The following is an 18,175-nucleotide window of genomic DNA, read 5'->3' as shown; positions in this document are numbered from 1 at the left end:
TCAGTGGTTAGAGCGTTGGCCCATGGACTGAAGGGTCGCAGGTTCGATTCCGGTCAATGGCATCTATCTAAGTTGCAGGTTTTTGTTTTTTTTTTTTTTTTTTAAAATATACTTATTGATTTTTACAGAGAGGAAGGGAGAGGGATAGAGAGTTAGAAACATCGATGAGAGAGAAACATCGATCAGCTGCCTCCTGCACTCTCCCCACTGGGGATGTGCCCACAACCAAGGTACATGCCCTTGACCGGAATCGAACCTGGGACCCTTGAGTCCGCAGGCCGATGCTCTATCCACTGAGCCAAACCGGTTAGGGCTAAGTTGCAGGTTTGATCCCTGGCCCCAGTCAGGACATGTGTGGGAGGCAACCAATTGATGTCTCTTTCACACTGATGTTTCTCTCTGTCTTTCCCCATCCTGTCCACTCTCTCTGTAAAAACAAAGAAAGAAAGAAACAAAAACTATGGAAAAAATATCTTGGAATGAGGGTTAACAAAACGAGGGCAAAAGATTTTGATACCTCAGCAAAGATACTTGCATATAAGTACATGAAAATATGATCAACATTATATTATCAGGGAAATGTAAATTAAAATGAGATACTATGAAGCTATTACAATGGCCAAAATCCAAAGGTCACACCACCAAATGCTGGCAAGGAACTTTAAAACAAAATATATATATATATAGATATAGATATATATAGATATATATAGATATAGATATATATAGCTATATAGATATAGATATATAGATATACAGACATATATATCTATATCTATATCTATATATATATTGATTTCAGAGAGAAAGGGAGAGGGAGATAGAAATATCAATGAAAGAGAACCACTCCCACTGTGGATTGAACCATGACCTCTTGTTTCATAGATCGACACTCAACCACTGAGCCACACCAGCCAGTCAGGTAAGGAACTCCCATTCATTGCTAGTAGGGTTGCAAAATGCCACAGCCACTTTGGGAGTGTTCGGCAGTTTCTCATAAAACTAAACATACTCTTAAGCATATGATCTAGCCACTGCATTTCTTGGTATCTACCCAAATGAACTAAAAATTTATGCCTACATAAAAACCTGTATATGTTTATAGTAGCTTTATTCATAGTTGCCAAAAATTTGGAAGCAAAGATGTCCTTCAATAGGTAAATGGATAAACTATGTTACAAGACAATATTTATTCAGCACTAAAAAGCTCAGCTGGCGTAGCTCAGTACTTGAGCAACAACCTATGAACCAGGAGGTCACGGTTTGATTCCGTCAGGGCACATGCCCAGGTTGTGGGCTCGATCCCCAGTGTGGGGTGTGCAGGAGGCAGCTGATCAATGATTCTCTCATCATTGATGTTTCTCTCTCTGAGATCAATAAAAATGTATTTGAGGGGGAAAGTTTAAAAATAAAAAGAAATATCAAGCTGTCTATGAAAACCTGAGGAACCTTAAATATATATTACCATGAAAGCCCATCTGAAAAGGCTACATACTATATGAATCCAACTACATTATGGGAAAGGTAAGACAGTCAAAAGATCAGTGTCTAACTAGGGCAGTGGCTCTCAACCTTCCTAATGCCGCGACCCTTTAATACAGTTCCTCATGTTGTGGTGACCCCCAATATCATTGTTACAAATTGAACATAAAGCATAGTGATTAATCACAAAAACAATATGTAATGATATATATTTTCCAATGGTCTTAGGCGACCCCTGTGAAAGGGTCATTCAACCCCCAAAGGGGTCGTGACCCACAAGTTGAGAACCGCTGAACTAGGAGTTAAGAGGGAGGACGAAGAGGCAAGGCACAGAGAACTTTCAGGACAGTAAAACTATTGTGCAATGAATGTAATGGTGAATACATGTCATTATACATTTGTCCAAACTCACACAATGTATACCAAAAGTGAATCTTAATGTAATCTATGGTCTTTCGGCAATGAGGATGTGTGTCATTGTAGGTTCACTGATTGTAACAAATGTACTACTCTGGTGGGAGAAGTTGACAGTGGGGGAAGCTAAGGGGTGGGGTGCAGGAAGGGAATATATGGGAATTCTTTCTGTACTATTTTGCTGTAAACCTAAAACTGCTTTTAAAAATCTATTTAAAAAAATGACAACTCAGCTCTCTCCCGTGCACCCTGCCTCCAAGGAGCACACCAGGCCATTGCCTTTCTCCTTCCCCCACAGGCACGTATATCCCAACCCCTAAGGAACCCCATGAGACTTGCAACCAGTGGAGAAATGGGCAGCTGCAGCTCGTCCTGGGCTAACCCCCTGAACCTGTCTCCATGGCCCCCTTTCCTCTGACTTCCCAGTGAGCTCAAGCTGCCTCACCATTGTCCATCTGTGTCTCTCCCCACGCCGCCCCCCCCAAATCTGCTCCTTGTTTGGAATGTCAATAAACCCCACTTCTTAAAAAAGAAAAGACAACTCAGTGTTCAAGCATTTTATTAAACAAGATAAGGAATATCCACATCGTTGCACATATCAGCTCATATCCAATTATAATGGCATATCACTTGTTCACAAAGATACAGCTGAGCAGTAGGTTGAGAAGTTTAATTAAGCCATCTTTAACCAAGTAAAATTTCAAGAACATTCAAAGAGGAAACACAGTAAAGGTTATGCAAGTTCTAGAATAGTGAATCATCACACAGTTCACTCCTTTTATCCTTTAGCCTCGAAATGTACATATCTATAACCAGAAAAAAATATGAAGACCTGCAGGTGTCACTAGTCAAATATACATTTCATTCAGGAATAGTAAGCCTTTTACTACCTCTTTGATTGGTAATAACTCAACCTTAACCATAGAGTTTTTAAAAGCAATTTACTGCTGTAAAATGTATGCCCATTATTTGTATTATTCCTTGAAGTCACTGAGCTTTTATTAAAGTATGATAAAGCATGATACTCAAACCAGGAATCCCAGCAATGACCTTTTTACTTCGCTACGCTAAATATTATTCCAGATAAAACACTGTAAAGACTAAACAGACTCAGTAGTGAAATAATTCAGTGAGGCTGTAATAATCTAGATCTATTATTAACTTGGGTAAGTGACACCAAGTTTAAAGAACCTTAAGAGACCCTATAGATTTTTTCTTAGGTAACAATATTGAACTGCCCAGATAACAAACAGCTGATTACATGTTTGAGTAGAAAACAAAGTCTTTACTCATGTAGCCTCAAACTTATTTGTTCACATCTACATTTAACGTATGACCACCATGTACTAATAGGTAGGTAGGTAGGCATGATCAAAGATCCTTTTGCAAGCTGGCTCCCCACACCCTTCTCTCCCCCCTCCCCCCCAGACCTCCTATGCAAATTTCCCCTGCTTTAAGCTAAAAGGTCAGTTCAGGATTCGAGCTTGAATGAACTAAGGTTATAGGAAATAACATGCATATACGGGATAAAGTTAAATTCATTTGTCAATAGCAAACATTATAAATGTGTGCTACTATTCTGCTAAACAGAAGACCCAGAGAAACCACAAATGTAACGTAACACCACATCAGGTTTAAAAACAACCTTTGAATCAACAAAAAGAATCTCGAAGGAAGTAGTTTTATTTTACCATGGTTGAATTTACCCACCAAATGTTTAATGACCACAAAATGTTCTGCAACTAAAACTAAAAGATAGAGAATTATAGGGAGCTAGAAATATATGTTAGATACTAACGATCTTCAAGCTTTTAAGATGTCATTGCATGAAGAAAATTATGGGAAACACTGTTCCCGATAATTACGTACACCCTTAGTGTAACATATGGAGATCACTGTCTCCGATATAGACACTGTGGTAGGCAAAAACTACCTTGTTCTTTATGCATTATGGAAGACACTGCTCCCGATAATGTGAGTTAGGTTTGTGACAAAGGTACTGGAAATTTTGCAAATTTTGAATTAAAGTTACAACTTGGATAAACTGAGCTGTAAAATTTTCTTATGAGTACTACCACAGCCTTTAAGTGCAATTAATTTATAACTTGGGTCACAACTCAGTACTTTAGGGAAACTACCGTTTTTATCTACTTGGCTAAACAGAAGTCTAACTTGATTAGCAATCCCTAATTAAATTTAAGTCTCTGATATTTAGCTTTAAATTTTTATTTGAGGCTGTTTTCTAAAACCCTGTTTTCTAAAACAAGTATTGACCATTATAAATGCAAAACTTCCAGTATCTGTTGGGTTTTATTAGCAGATGCTGCTTTTATTTAAAAAAACAAAACAAAAACGACAGTATAACTGTCATAATTATGGAAGGCACTGCTTCCGATAATTATCTTCTATAAAAAAAACCACCATTTATAGTGAACTCTGTCACTGATAAATAAACAATAAATATCTTGAGCCAAAATGATAGGAAGCTTTCCAAAAAATTAACACTTTGACCAAAATTTGGCAGTGTGTTCTTTAAAGTCTGACACTGAGCTTGAAATTAAACACCTAAAACTGGTTCTCTTTCAAAATATCTTGGAAAACAAACAAACAAACAAAAAACTAAACAAGGCTTATGCGGGAAGGGACAGAGGGAAGAAAATATACTAGGTCTTTGGCTTCTGGTCTCCTCTCTTTGTAAATTATCTTGAGGTTAACACATTAAGGCCTTGCTCCTGTGATAAAGAGTTGAACCTTATTTTATCCAGCTAAAGGACCTCATTAGCAAGAAAACAAGTCCCATCTCTTTTGAAAGTTAACTGTCTCATCCAGGGATGAGGAAACCAGCTAAATCCTTAAAGGCATAGATCTCACTTGGAGGCTAAGGTCTTACAACCTGGTATCTGCTATTTGGCATCAAACAAAATACCATGTTTGACCTTCAGCAGACACCACCTTCCTCCTCCCACTCAGGAGACATCAGTGTTCATGTCCTTAGGATTTAGAGCAATAGTTCATGTAACTGGTTCTGACTTTTTTATAACTGTAACAGAAAAGAGGCAGTTACCATTACAAAGCACTTAAAATTCTAGAGAAAAACATTCTTTCATGAACACTTTTAAGTGGTTCTTCACTTTAACAGGTACCTACCCTGTATTAAAGCTGCTGCCTAAAGACATCTAGTAGTACCGAGATGAATGGGTAGAACTTTAACAATATTAGGTTTTGTAGCCCTACTGAAAATTTAGCACAACCAGCACAAGTCACAGGTACCCTAAGTTAAGGGCATCACATTTAAAACTCATTGTCAATGTCCCAAATGTCGCCAGAGATGGCATTTGCAGCTTCCTGAATAGTCCAAGTTGCTAAAGCCAGCTGGTTTCTGAACAGTGTTTCATTAAAAGCACTGCGATCTTGCCGACGCAGTTTTATGTGCTCCAGTAAAGCTTGGAGAGTGTGAGAGCCAGAGCCCCAGAAGATGTGTCGGAAAGGAGCATCTCTTGGAGATACATAAGGTGAGAGGAGGTGATATTCCACCTAAAAAACAAAACATACAAGAGCGCTGACAGTATTGACTTTGGTTGTGAAGAAAGAATCTGATACAGTAAAACCACAGTCACTATCCCACTTCCAAATGTTCGATTTCCTTTAATTTAAGAATGCTGAGAACCAGGCTATTAATCTGTTAAAATTGTAAAACTAAATGTCAACTCCTTTGTAAAAGTGAAGTCTAATTGTTTTTCTTTGTTGTTGTTGGAGCACAACAACATCTGGAAGATTTACAAGTTTCTGCTGTAAAAGGATCTTCTGCTTCTTCCCAGCAGCCTGAAGGCTGGATTAGACAACAGAAACGTAGAGAAATGACAGCTAAATCACTAATGATCTCTTCTTTAAACATGTGTTTAGCCCGGCCAGCGGGGTTCAGTGGTGGGCATCGACCTATGAACCAGGCAGTCATGGTTAGATTCCCAGTCAGGGCACATGCCTGGGTTGCAAGCTCGATCCCTGGTGCGGGGTGTGCAGGAGGCAGCCGATCAATGGTTTTCTCTTCCCCTCCCCCCCTCCCCCATCCCTTCCTTTCTGAAATCAATAAAGTATATTAAACAATAAAAATGTTTCTAAAGCCTAAAAAAGTCAACACTAGGTTAAATGTTTCTTGTATTTCCAAGTTTGGTATGTTGATTTAGACCTTGTAAGAGTTAAAATCTGTGAATTCTAAAGCAGCAAAGGATTCTAAGCTTCTGAAGTTATACTTTTTAGAAATGCAAGGTTTACCAACTAAATTTAACATATTTTAGTTCTTCCTTTTCTAAGAGGTTACTTACTCTCATGATGCGGTCATTGATTTCCCTCATGACAAGTCTGTCTGCTGTATCTGAATTCTTATAATCTGTTGTTAGTTTGGAAGTAGCACGATAAAAGTCTCCACGAGCAGAATATAACCACTGTAGACTCAGACCCATCTCCTATAGCAAAAGACATTCCATTCACTATTAGATATTATAATATTCCTAAGGATGTTATTCTATGCCTTTCTAATTTAGGTGTAGCAACTGAGATTCTGATAAAAGGGGGTGAACTCACAGACAAATGCAAGATCCAGAGAAAGCTAAATTAAAGCACTTGTACAGGCGGTTCCAAGCTCTGTAAACTATAGCAATGCACTCATATTTAAGCCCAGCATACAGTATAAGTATCACTCTTGGTCTCAAAAGAAAACCGTACCAAAAAAATTTAACATAATCTACTTAGTCCAAGTATATAACTCTGTGTAGTATATTGTTCCCAGTTCAAGGGAGAATACATGAAGCATTTTGGTTCAACAAACTTTAGAATCTAGTTATTCCCATCTGGTTAAGTCTCATTTTCTGATCAGCTACAGTTAGTTTCAAGAAAGCCATAGTAAGTCCTTGCCACGTATCTCAGTTGGTTAGAGTGTTGTCCCAATATGGCAAGGTTGCTGGTCGATCCCCGATCAGGGCACATACAAGAGTCAACCAATGAATGAATAAAGAAGTGGAACAAAAACTGATGTTCCTTTCTCAATCAATTTTTAAAAATTAAAATAAAAGGAAAGCCATAAGATTTGGTTATCAGTTGGAAACCACTTTTGATTTTATCAAGTTTGAATACTACGCAGGATGAACACTAAATAAGACGGTAACTAACTACTGGCTATGTTCTCTCTCCATCATGTCATCTCCAAAAGGCATATATCTAAACTCACAGGTTCAAAGTCATAGGTTGACACCTATAGTCTCTGGGTCCTAGCTCTTTATGGATTGCCTGGAATACATGAACAATAGAAAACATAGTTTTAGATTCTGAAATACCTGCCATGGTCTATTCTAGATCTATAACCTCCCAAATGAGTTATGGATTCTAAGCAAAATTACACCTCAGTTCACTTTAAAATGTATTTTGGTTACCAACTAAGTCTCTCCCCAGGAACAGTTAAACATCATTCTTCAAACTGCTTAATACTGCAGCATTAAGAACCAGATTTTAATTAGTGCTCACCTTTACGTCTGTTTTGAACTGGTTCATATCCCTCACAAATGAAAGCATTTTCTCATTATACATGTCATAGTTCAGGTTCAATTCAGCATTATGGGTAAGTTTAATCATGAGCTGACCAGCAACTTCTGCTGCTGCACGTGCCATTTTGTTCAACTCGGGGACTTCCTGATTCAGTACCTCATAGGTATCCTGGGTAGTACCTAAGTAAGGATAATCTGAGGCCTGGAAAACAAAGTGAGGTTAATGTACTCAGGCAGGTTAGAAAAGTAGGCGAATCACATTCCAGTTACACCATCAAGGTAATAGTAACTATAATTCTTCCTTTGCTTCTAACATGTTCCTAACCCCAGTGTTACTACTCTTAGATGAAATCTTCTAAATCCCCATTGTCCAATAAGTAGGCTGTTATTAACGGATATTACTTAATTGAAGTTTTAGCAAATAAAATCAAATGCTATTAGGCTAATTGAGAACTATTCTATTGTAAAACTGATCATAAGGTAGCATACAATAACTGCATGTGTATAACTTCTTAAAACATTGTAAGCACTCTAGGAAACTTGGTTTCAAATTTGATGAAAGAAGAGCCAAGATACAACACTTCAGAGTTCTTCAGACTTACCCCACAAAAACAGAAAGAAACTGCTGGGATTCCAGAATACGCAAGGAAAGGGAAAGCAGCATCATCAAGAGAAAATTTCTCCCTGCAAGGAAAGAATGTGTTTTTTAGAAAGTTTTCCAAAGAACAGACTATGCTACCATGTAACCTTACTCCTAGCTGCCCCAAAAGTCTTAAAAGGAATCTCTCTAGGTATAGGTAAGCTCACTGCAAAGTTACCCAGATCTCTACCTAACACAGTAGGTGCTACTGCATGATTGTTTTTCTATCAGTTGTTTATTCACTTGTCTCAACTTACACTTTGTTCATCCAGTTGCTATCCCGATACAGAGACAACCCAGTAACTGGATGTTTCACCTGTTAAATAAGAAATTAAGTTATCATTAAAATGAACCTTTCTGAAATATATTTCTCTTTTATAAACATTTATTAAAAGACACTACATTTTTATTATATCTCCCTGAAAAAATTTTTAGGACAAAACAATTTCAAATTTTTGAAGTTATTCTTACTAAGCTTGTACTGCTAGTGCCTTTAGTTAAGGTGAGAAAAAAAATATATGCTTTCTTAACATTCTAAAGGTGGTTTAACCACAATTTTAAAAAGCCCTCTCCTAGCCTTCGTGGCATGTCTATCTCATTTCTTCCTTCTAGCACATTTCATACTACTGCCAGCCTAACCTGCAAACACATTACTGCCTTATTAGAGACCCTATTGTAATCCCTCGTTTCCCATGGAATCAAGGTCAAGTTCCCTGACCCTTGGTTCCCTTCCAACCTTAATCAATAACTGCTAATGGTGTTAGGCAAATTTGGTTCCTTACTCATTCAAAACTATGGTCATTCACATGTCTGTCTCTATTCAATGAATACTTTATCTGACCTTCTGACTTAAGTCTTAGGGATAGTTTAAGTCCATTTAAAACCTTCGTTAACATTCTAACTCTATAGACCTCGACCAGTGATGGCGAACCTATGTCACCTCTGACACGCAAACTCATTTTTTTGGTTGATTTTTCTTTGTTAAATGGCATTTAAATACATAAAATAAATATCAAAAATATAAATCTTTGTTTTACTATGGTTGCAAATATCAAAAAATTTCTATATGTGACACGGCACCAGAGTTAAGTTAGGGTTTTTCAAAATGCTGACATGCCTAGCTCAAAAGGTTCGCCATCACTGCTATAGACAACCTCCGTGGGTACCTACAGTACAGCTTAGGCCTCGTGGAACTCTGCTACATATTCCTAAACAGACTACATATTGTTTGTGATCAGAGCCCTTCGTATACCACCTCCCATGGTTCAATAGGCTGGGGAAAAATAAGCCAAGAGCGTGACTGAAATAACGCTGCTATAAAATTTATTCTAAGTTACTTTAGCTATCAATATTCTTCACCTTATGTGAATTAGGCAAAAAATTAAGTTATATATTTTCGTAATTAGGTATACACTTACGTCTTGCATCGTTTCCTCAATGAGTGAATACAACAATGGGCTGGCAGAAACCTTGAAGTTGCTGGTACCTGCAAAGAGATTATTCTAACATTGCGCCTTCTCTAGTCAAGCAATTTTCACCCTGCTACTTCAACAACTGAAAGTACTTGCAAATAGGAAGACAGGAGGATAATAACCAAGATGAGTGGCATATACAACTATCCTCTTAATGAAGTGGATAAAAGTTCTTTAGTGACCACTAACCTTAATTTGACTCAACTGAATCTCTTACTGCCTGAGTTTGCCTACTTTAATGCTAATGATTTTTTTTTTTGGTTCATCCATGTTAAGGCATTCATCTGCTAATTGTAAGTAAGCTTGCTATATTCAAAACCTTCTGCTGTGCAGGTAAAATGGCAATAATGATAAATCTAGTAAGATTTCGTTAACTCCCTCCTTTTTTGTCCCAATGGAGACACATTTTACTCTTCTCAGTTCATCCACTGGCTACACCTGCATTTTTAATAACACTCAAACTCTTTTAATTGGTATCTCCATCTATGATGCCACAATGTGGTAATATGTGAACTAGTCTCTAGAAGTGCCATTCTACATGAAATGATTTAGTCCCTTCTGGTCTAAAACACTGTCCAGACTATTGGTTCTCAAACGTTAGTGCAAGCATATCAAACTAGCAGCCCGCATGCGGCCCACAACGAATATTTTCGCAGCCCAGCCAATATAATGGTCTGTAAGAAATGTTTTAATAAAAATTTCGTAACTGAATTTTTATAATATCCTGTTATGCATAATTATTAATAATGAACTACAACGTTCGCTAATGACTGATTACTATAATCGTGTTGCATTCACTTCCCTTATGCGCCTTACGCACAGGCATACCATTTCTCTCCACTAAAACTAGCAGCAAATATTTTAGCAGCCGATTGCCACAGCATTAGTCTTGTACTGACTTGTTTGGTGTGCGCAACGGGAAATATTTCACTTTCGGAGAACAAGAAAAATAGGTTTATTTGTGTTATGTTTATTAATTTGTGCAGTTATTCAGTGTCTGATAAGTTAATGTTCAAGAAAAAAACAGTAATTTTTATTAAAATGTTCTATTATTTTATGTTAACGATTACTCATTTCAGCCCTTTGTATTCAGCACATCTCTATTGAAATAAACCTACGTTTCTATGAAAATTGAAGCGTTTATATTTTTGCAGCCCGCATAAACTTGAACCTTATTTGGGCCGTGTTAGCCTTTGAGTTTGACATGCTTGCTTTAGTGCATCAGAATCACTTGGAATGCTTGCTAAACCAGTTTGCTGGACCTATGCTCCAATTTCTGACTCCAAAGTCTGAGATAGGGCCTGAAATTTCTTCATTTCTAACAGTTCCCAGGTTATCCTGATGCTGCTGCTGTGGGGACCACACTGAGAAACACTGCTCTGGACAAGGAATCTGCACCCATTTTAACTCAATGGACAATTAAGAGAAAGGTAAGTGAATCTTTTGATCTGGAAATGGCCAATGTAAATTGTAAAAAGTAGTAAGTGCTGCTTTAGAAAGCTTTCTTCTGCTGTTTTATATTAGTTTATCTAAATTCATGACTAGCTAATGAAAAGGATACTCACCAAGAACAGCTTTATCCAGATTAATGTAAGTGAAAGCCTTTATATGCAAGCTGGAAAGGTATCCCTAGAAGAGAAGGAAAAATACTCATGTATCAATCTAATTATCACATAAAGTAACCATTATTAGGAATTTCTTTTTAAATTTGGATTCTATTGGGACTAAATATTCTATTGAGAGCATGGTTTCTGGAAGACAAGTTAAGGCAACACAAGTTTGGGTGCCATTCTGGGTGTCGTTAATACCTCCAGCCATTCAGTGGCACCCACAGCTCCGAAGTCACCAGCGCTCCAGCTGGCAAAGACAATGCTTCTTCTGGGTTTAAACCCGTCTGAAAGACAACAAAAGGTTAGCTTCATCTTGGGAAAAAGTATAGGTAGACAAGTGATTTAAAGATAAAATAAAAAACTTCTAACAGCAGATTAAAAAATTCTTTTCCTGCCCTAACCGGTTTGGCTCAGTGGATAGAGTGTCGGCCTGTGGACTGAAGGGTCCCAGGTTCAATTCCGGTCAAGGGCATGTACCTTGGTTGCGGGCACATCCCCAGTAGGGGGTGTGTAGGAGGCAGCTGATCGATGTTTCTCTCATCAATGTTTCTAACTCTCTATCCCTCTCCCTTCCCCTCTGTAAAAAATCAATAAAATATATTAAAAAACAAAAATTCTTTTCCTTTTGAGGCCCCAGGTGAAAACAAATTTTGAAAGTGATCTACATGATCGATCACATTATAAGGAAATAATAAATGTTGAATCACTATGTTGCACACTAAAGCTAATGTAACATAGTATGTCAACTATATGCAACAAAAATAAATCTTTACAAATTAAACAAAGTAATCTAGAAAAAACAAGGTAGGTAATCATTTGCAAATAAGATTTCCAGTACGCAGCAGGGACCAGCTTATTGAAAGGCACTTTTTTCCAGCTCCATTCTTTGGATCCCTTACCTTCTGAACCAAGATATATTTGAAATCACAGTGTATCTTATTTGAGAACAATTTGCTTAAAAGTATGTAACTTAAAAATTGCTTGAAAAAACAGTTGTTATGAAATAAAATAACAATTCATACATTTATGTTATAGGGAAGAGTTTTCAGAGAAACGACATTAGTGGCAGTTCCTTTGGGGGCTATATGCACCACTGCCCTCCATCCCTTCCCTTTCCCTGAGTATATATTTTTCGAAATGTTAAGCATTGCAACTTACCGTGATCCAAAGATTCAATAATGTGAAGGTTTGCATGTGTGTGTAGGTAGGTATAGAGTAGTGGTAAACACCATAGGAGAAAGGCTTCAAAGTGAGCCTTTATATATTATGTTTATAATATACAAATATTTTCTCATACTCATAAATTTATCAAATCATACAAAATTTTACAATCCTATATAATAAAGGGTAATATGCAAATTGACTGAACGGTGGAAAGACTGGTTGCTATGACATGCACTGACCACCAGGGGGCAGATGCTCAACCCAGGAGCTGCCCCCTGGTGGTCAGTGTGCCACAAGCCTGGCTGACAGATGCCGAACACAGTGGCCTGCCTACTCAGCAGTTGGACATCCCCTGAGGGCTCCTGGACTGTGAAAGGCAGGCCAGGCTGAGGGACCTTCTCCCTCTGCACTCCCCCCCCGCCCCCCCTGCACAAATGTCATGCACCAGGCCTCTAGTAAAACTATAAAACATTAGTACACAGGTATGTCACTGCTTGCTTTCAAATAGATTCCTTAGGGGCCATGTTAGATTTGCCATATCATTCTGGGTATGTCGAACTCAGAATTAGGGCCAAATATAACACTTTTCAGTATCTCAAAAGAAATGGATGGGCACTGGCTGGGTAGCTCAATTGGTTAGAGCTGTTGTTCCAGTAAACCAAGGTCTCGGGTTCAATCCCCAGTCAGGGCACATACAAGAATCAACCAATGAATGTGTAAGTGGAACAACTAATTGATGCTTCTCTCTCCCTTCCTCTAAAATTAATCAATAAATAAAAATTTAAAAAAAATGGATGATTCCCAGTATAATGAAGACACTGCATGGAAAGCTGTTTCAAAGTCAAAGGCAGGGATATAATGTATAGCATAGAGAATATAGTCAATGATATTGTAATAACTGTATAGTAACAGATGGTTACTAAACCTATCATGGTAATCATTTCATAAGGCATATAAAATGTCAATTCACTACGTGGAACATCTGAAATCAATTTGTATGTTAACTATATTTTCAAAAGTCAAAGAAAGATATAACAAAAGAAAATCTGCTTTATACTAAAGAACTCAGGGTTTAGAAGGAGTGACAAAGGTAAAAGTGAGCAAAGCATACTATAACATTTAAAACTATATGTAGCACATAGATATTCAAGTTCTCAAAATGTGCACTCTACCTTTAAAGACCAAATCAGAGAATATCTGGGCAAGTTCCAATAGAAGGGCTGTTCCCACACTGGATTTTGCAGCTCCAGGGCCCCAGGCATCCCTCTGGGCCCCGACTACAATATAATGACCTTAAAAAAAAAAAAATACAATGAGCTCTTAAATTGTTTTCTGAGTCTAGAATAAGCACATTCATAGAAGGGTAAAAATGAAGTATATGCATTAAGGGTAAGAGAGCTTTAGGATTTTGGGATTAAAAATTCATATGATATACTAATATTTTTCCTTATTAACATTGGTCCTCTTTTTTTACATTACCAATTAAGTTTACTCATCGACTATGTATTTGTGCTCACCTATCCTATATAATAAAAGGCTAATATGCAAATCAACCAAACGGGGGAATGACTGGTTGCTGACGCGCACTGACCACCAGGGCTCAGACGCTCAATGCGGGAGCTGCCCCCTGGTGGTCAATGTGCTCCCACAGGGGGAGTGCCGCTCTGTCAGAAGCTGGGCTCATGGTTGGCGAGCACAGTGGTGGTGGCAGGAGCTTCTCTGCCTCCACATCAGTTGGACATCCCCCAAGGGCTTCCAGACTGTAAGAGGGCACAGGCCGGGCTATGGGACGAATTTCATGCACCGGGCCTCTAGTTCTTTAATAAGCAACCTAAATCCAAGGATTTTCAATACCCAATGATATGACTATTTGAATGCATTTAAATAGATAGATGACCTATTATCGGTATCAGCAAATTATATCCCACTTGTTGATTCATTATGCATTGTCTATAGCTGTTTTCATGATATAATACCAGAGTTAAATAGTTGCATCAGAGACTGTATGGCCTGCAAAATGTTTATTATCTGTCCCCGTAAGTAGAAATTAGCTTACTGCTGGTCTACTCAATAATTAAAAGCAATTTTTAAGTCATAATGGTCAATTTTTGACAAGTTACTGTCCTTGGGCTTTATTTAGCTTCCAAGGAAACTGACACCTAAATGATTCACTTTAAGACATATAAGACTTAGCTTTTCACAAAGCCAAACCAGCCTTCTCTCACTCCCTCCTCTGGCTACATGCTTAACAGGGAGAAAACCAGAAATACATAAATAGAGCAATAGACACAGTTAGACAGAGAAATCAGGGGTCTTTACCTGGTTCTTCAAAGCCTTTAATAACACCGAAGACATTAAAAATTCTTATCTCTTTCAGCACATTGTTCACAGTGAGTTTCACATTCCTATTCTGTGTGGTTACCAGTTTACATGAAGAATCTGTTTTCCAAGAAGAAGGACAGTCTCCTTCCATATTTTTAGAACTAAAAAACAGAAATCAGCATTCTGAGTTACTGCTACTTTCCCCAAGTTTACAAAACCAGTCCTTCTTACATCCAGTAGAGTTCTAGGTTAAGAGGTCATATAAGAGAACATACAAAATTTACTCCCTAGTGGCTATTTGTTTCTTATTCTGATCTGTAGACAACCATGAGTTTACTTCCTGTTTAAGCACAATGTTCTTACCTTCTTCTTCTGATGTGTGCCTTTCTGCCAGAGAATAGTTATAGTTATAGTTTACATTTAAAATAGATACCAAGATGGGCTCAGATGGACTTTTTCTTATATAAAAGTCCATTAATATATTCCCATGTTTGCCCTAGCCAGTCTGGCTCAGTGGATAGAGCATTGACTTGTGGACTGAAGGGTCCCGGGTTCGATTCCCGGTCAAGGGCACATGCTCGGGTTGTGGGCTTGATCCCTAGTAGGGGGCATGCAGGAGTCAGTTGATCAATGAATCTCTCTCATCGATGTTTGTATCTCCCTCTCCCTTCCTCTCTGAAATCAATAATATATATATGTGACTTATGCCCTAACCAGTTTGACACAGTGGATAGAGCGTCAGCCTGTGGACTGAAGGGTCCCAGGTTCTATTCCGGTTAAGGGCATGTACCTTGGTTGCAGGCACATCCCCAGTAAGATGTGTGCAGGAGGCAGCTGATCGAAGTTTCTCTCTCATCAATGTTTCTAACTCTCTATCTCTCTCTTCCTCTCTGTAAAAAATCAATTAAAAAAAAAAGAGTGACTTAAAGGAAAAGACCTTTAAAAATTATATATATATATATATATCTCCACATTTACTAACTCTACTAACACGGGTAGTATGTATAGAGGCTTATCTCAGTTATAAAAGAATATTCTCAGAGAAAGATAAGTATCACATGATCTCATTCTTATGTGGAATCTAATGAACAACATACACTGAAGAACAAAAATAGATCCAAAGACACAGAAGCACCAAACAAACTGTCAAACCTCAGAGGGAAGGTAGGGAGGGTGGGCGAGTGGGAAGAGATTAACCAATGGACTTGTGTGCATATATGCACAACCCAAGAACACAGACAATAGTGGTGAAGGCCTGGGTAGTGGACGGGGGCATGCACCAAGAGTTCACCAGTTTGACTGCTGGTCAGGGCAAATGCCCAGGTTTCAGGGTTGACCCCCAGTAGGGGGTGTGCAGGAAGCAGCTGATCGATGTTTTTCTCTCATCAATGTTTCTATCTCTCTCCCTATCCTTTTCCTCTCTATAAAAACCAACAAAAAACATTTAAAAAAAGAAAGAAGAAAATCCAGAACTAATGAGTATTATAGCTCAACATAAATTCCAACAGATCTTCTCCAATAACTGAATGGGTTGCCATAGGCAACAAAATGTTTAACCACAGGAAGCATTCAAGCACAGCTATGCCAGGAATACTACACAAGGAATTCACTGAGTGAACTGAACAAGGACTCCTTGAGTTTATAAATCCAAGGTCTATCATTAATATCACTTTATGTTGGAAAATCTCATTTTTTATCTATACCAAATTAATAGCTATCCATCCCCAAAATGTTCCAAATGTGGAAAACAATAGCCAATTGTTTTAAGACTTTATCAAATCAACAGATTATTCTCCTTAATCATAAAGTCTCACCCGGAAAGGCAGTTTTCAAATAAGAACTTACTCAAACAGTTTCTCTGCAGCAGCTCTGGAAATGGTTTGGACAGGTATATTAGGCAATCCTGATGACTGAGACGGTGGAAACTGAGTATGATTGAAAGAAGGGAATCCTGGCGTATAAGGGTCACCTGTTCCCAGATGAGCCTAGTAAAACAAAAGAGCAATCACTTCTATCAGGTACTTGTTCAAGAAATTTCCTTGTAAGATTCAGATTGAGTATGAGGCTATAGCCCAAGCTTAGTTTAGCACCTTAAAGTCTGTAAGTCTGAGTGGCACTATGGTACGTGACTCTTGCTTTTTATGGCATATGCCAAATTCAATTCAAGACACTACAATAGTCTCCTCATATCAGTGGGAAATATATTCCAAGACCCTAGTGGATGCCTGAAACTGTGGATGAGTACTGAACCCTACATATACTTTATTGCTTCCTCTTTGGCATATTCAAACTGCTAGCATCCCACATCTTTCTTGAACATAACCACTGTGATAACATGCCAGTCAATCTGATAACTGAGATGGCTACTTAGTGACTAATGGGCAGGTAGTGTGTGTAAAGTTGTTACATTGGACAAAGGGATGATTCCAATCGCAGGCTGGGCAGAGTGGGATAACTCAAAAAAATTCTTTTAATTTTATGTTTAAAGTATTACAAATAGTAGTACATGTCTCCTTTTCAAAATTTCATTATGCTACTCAGGAAAGCACACAATTTAAAATTTAAGAATTATTTCTGGAACTTTCCATGTAATATTCTTAGATCACAATTGACAGTGGATAACTGAAAGCAAAACCATGGATACTAGGGGACTAGATTATACTGATCAAGTACTTTTAGCAATAAGTAGCAACTAGGTTTCAATGTCATATAATTTATCTTCCTGCTTACTGCTAAAATGCTCCCAGACAAAAGTATTTAAGGAAGGCACAGTTTTATTTTTACTAATGTAAGTGAAATCTAGCAATAATTTAGAGAACCCAAAAACTCATTTGCTCAAAGAACTCACATGTCCAAACAATGGAAGCTCTGCATCAACAATGGGAAATTTAGTATGGTCCATGTAGATCAAAACACCAATTGCATTTAAACTTTCAGCATTTGCAACCTAAAAAACAAAACACAAAGCTCAGAATATGAAGAACTAATCATATAAATTTAAAATACATACTAGACTTTATGCTGACAAAGGGTTACAGAGGATAACACCTACTCCCAATATTCAAAATAGCTTATGTTTAGGAAAAATGTCTTCATATTCACTAAGAGTTTATTAGAGAAATAATAAAAACCCATCCAAGATATTTACTGTCTTAATATGTTCCATTCTAGTTGTTTGTGTAGATGTGACTTTAATTTTTTTCTAAAAGCTAGTTATAACTGAATTATATACACACACACACACACACACACACACACACACAAAACTGTTACATAGGTACAATTTAAACTGCTTTTACTGAAGCATTTTTGATAAGTTCATTTTCACTAAAAGACAATGGCTACAAAATCCAAGCAGATATGCCACAGTTTTGAAGTATCCTATTGACTTTAGATAATTGGTATTTGCTGGGGTCCAGCCCCATGGGGTCCAGGGGGTTCCCAAAGGTGTGGACGGAGTCGGCGAAGAATGTTTTACACGAAGACAGCGGTTCAGAACTCTCTAGCTTTCCTTTAGCCTCCGAGGATCCTTCC

General features: G+C 37.8%; 1 protein-coding gene across 3 annotated transcripts in view; it reads right to left on the bottom strand.

Moving 5' to 3' along the window:
* Nucleotides 1-2,438: 2,438 nt before the first annotated feature.
* TFRC (transferrin receptor) overlaps nt 2,439-18,175 on the bottom strand; it is a 28,140-nt gene continuing 12,403 nt past the window's right edge. For 2 of the 3 annotated variants that reach the window (XM_006092816.3, XM_023757312.1), the window contains 12 exons: nt 17,490-17,588; nt 16,487-16,626; nt 14,639-14,802; nt 13,492-13,611; nt 11,354-11,439; nt 11,111-11,174; nt 9,492-9,559; nt 8,331-8,389; nt 8,036-8,117; nt 7,414-7,635; nt 6,219-6,359; nt 2,439-5,430 (listed from right to left, as the gene is read on the bottom strand). In XM_006092816.3, the coding sequence (XP_006092878.1) occupies nt 5,188-5,430; nt 6,219-6,359; nt 7,414-7,635; nt 8,036-8,117; nt 8,331-8,389; nt 9,492-9,559; nt 11,111-11,174; nt 11,354-11,439; nt 13,492-13,611; nt 14,639-14,802; nt 16,487-16,626; nt 17,490-17,588 (1,488 nt within the window). In that variant the 3' untranslated portion in view covers nt 2,439-5,187. Of the gene's footprint in view, nt 5,431-6,218; nt 6,360-7,120; nt 7,180-7,413; nt 7,636-8,035; nt 8,118-8,330; nt 8,390-9,491; nt 9,560-11,110; nt 11,175-11,353; nt 11,440-13,491; nt 13,612-14,638; nt 14,803-16,486; nt 16,627-17,489; nt 17,589-18,175 lie in introns of those variants that run through there. The other variant, XM_023757313.1, reaches the window with a different exon arrangement.

The sequence above is a fragment of the Myotis lucifugus genome, unplaced genomic scaffold, assembly GCF_000147115.1.
Source record: "Myotis lucifugus unplaced genomic scaffold, Myoluc2.0 scaffold_105, whole genome shotgun sequence".
Classification (NCBI taxonomy): Eukaryota; Metazoa; Chordata; class Mammalia; order Chiroptera; family Vespertilionidae; genus Myotis; species Myotis lucifugus.
This window is presented reverse-complemented; position numbering and strand designations above follow the sequence as displayed.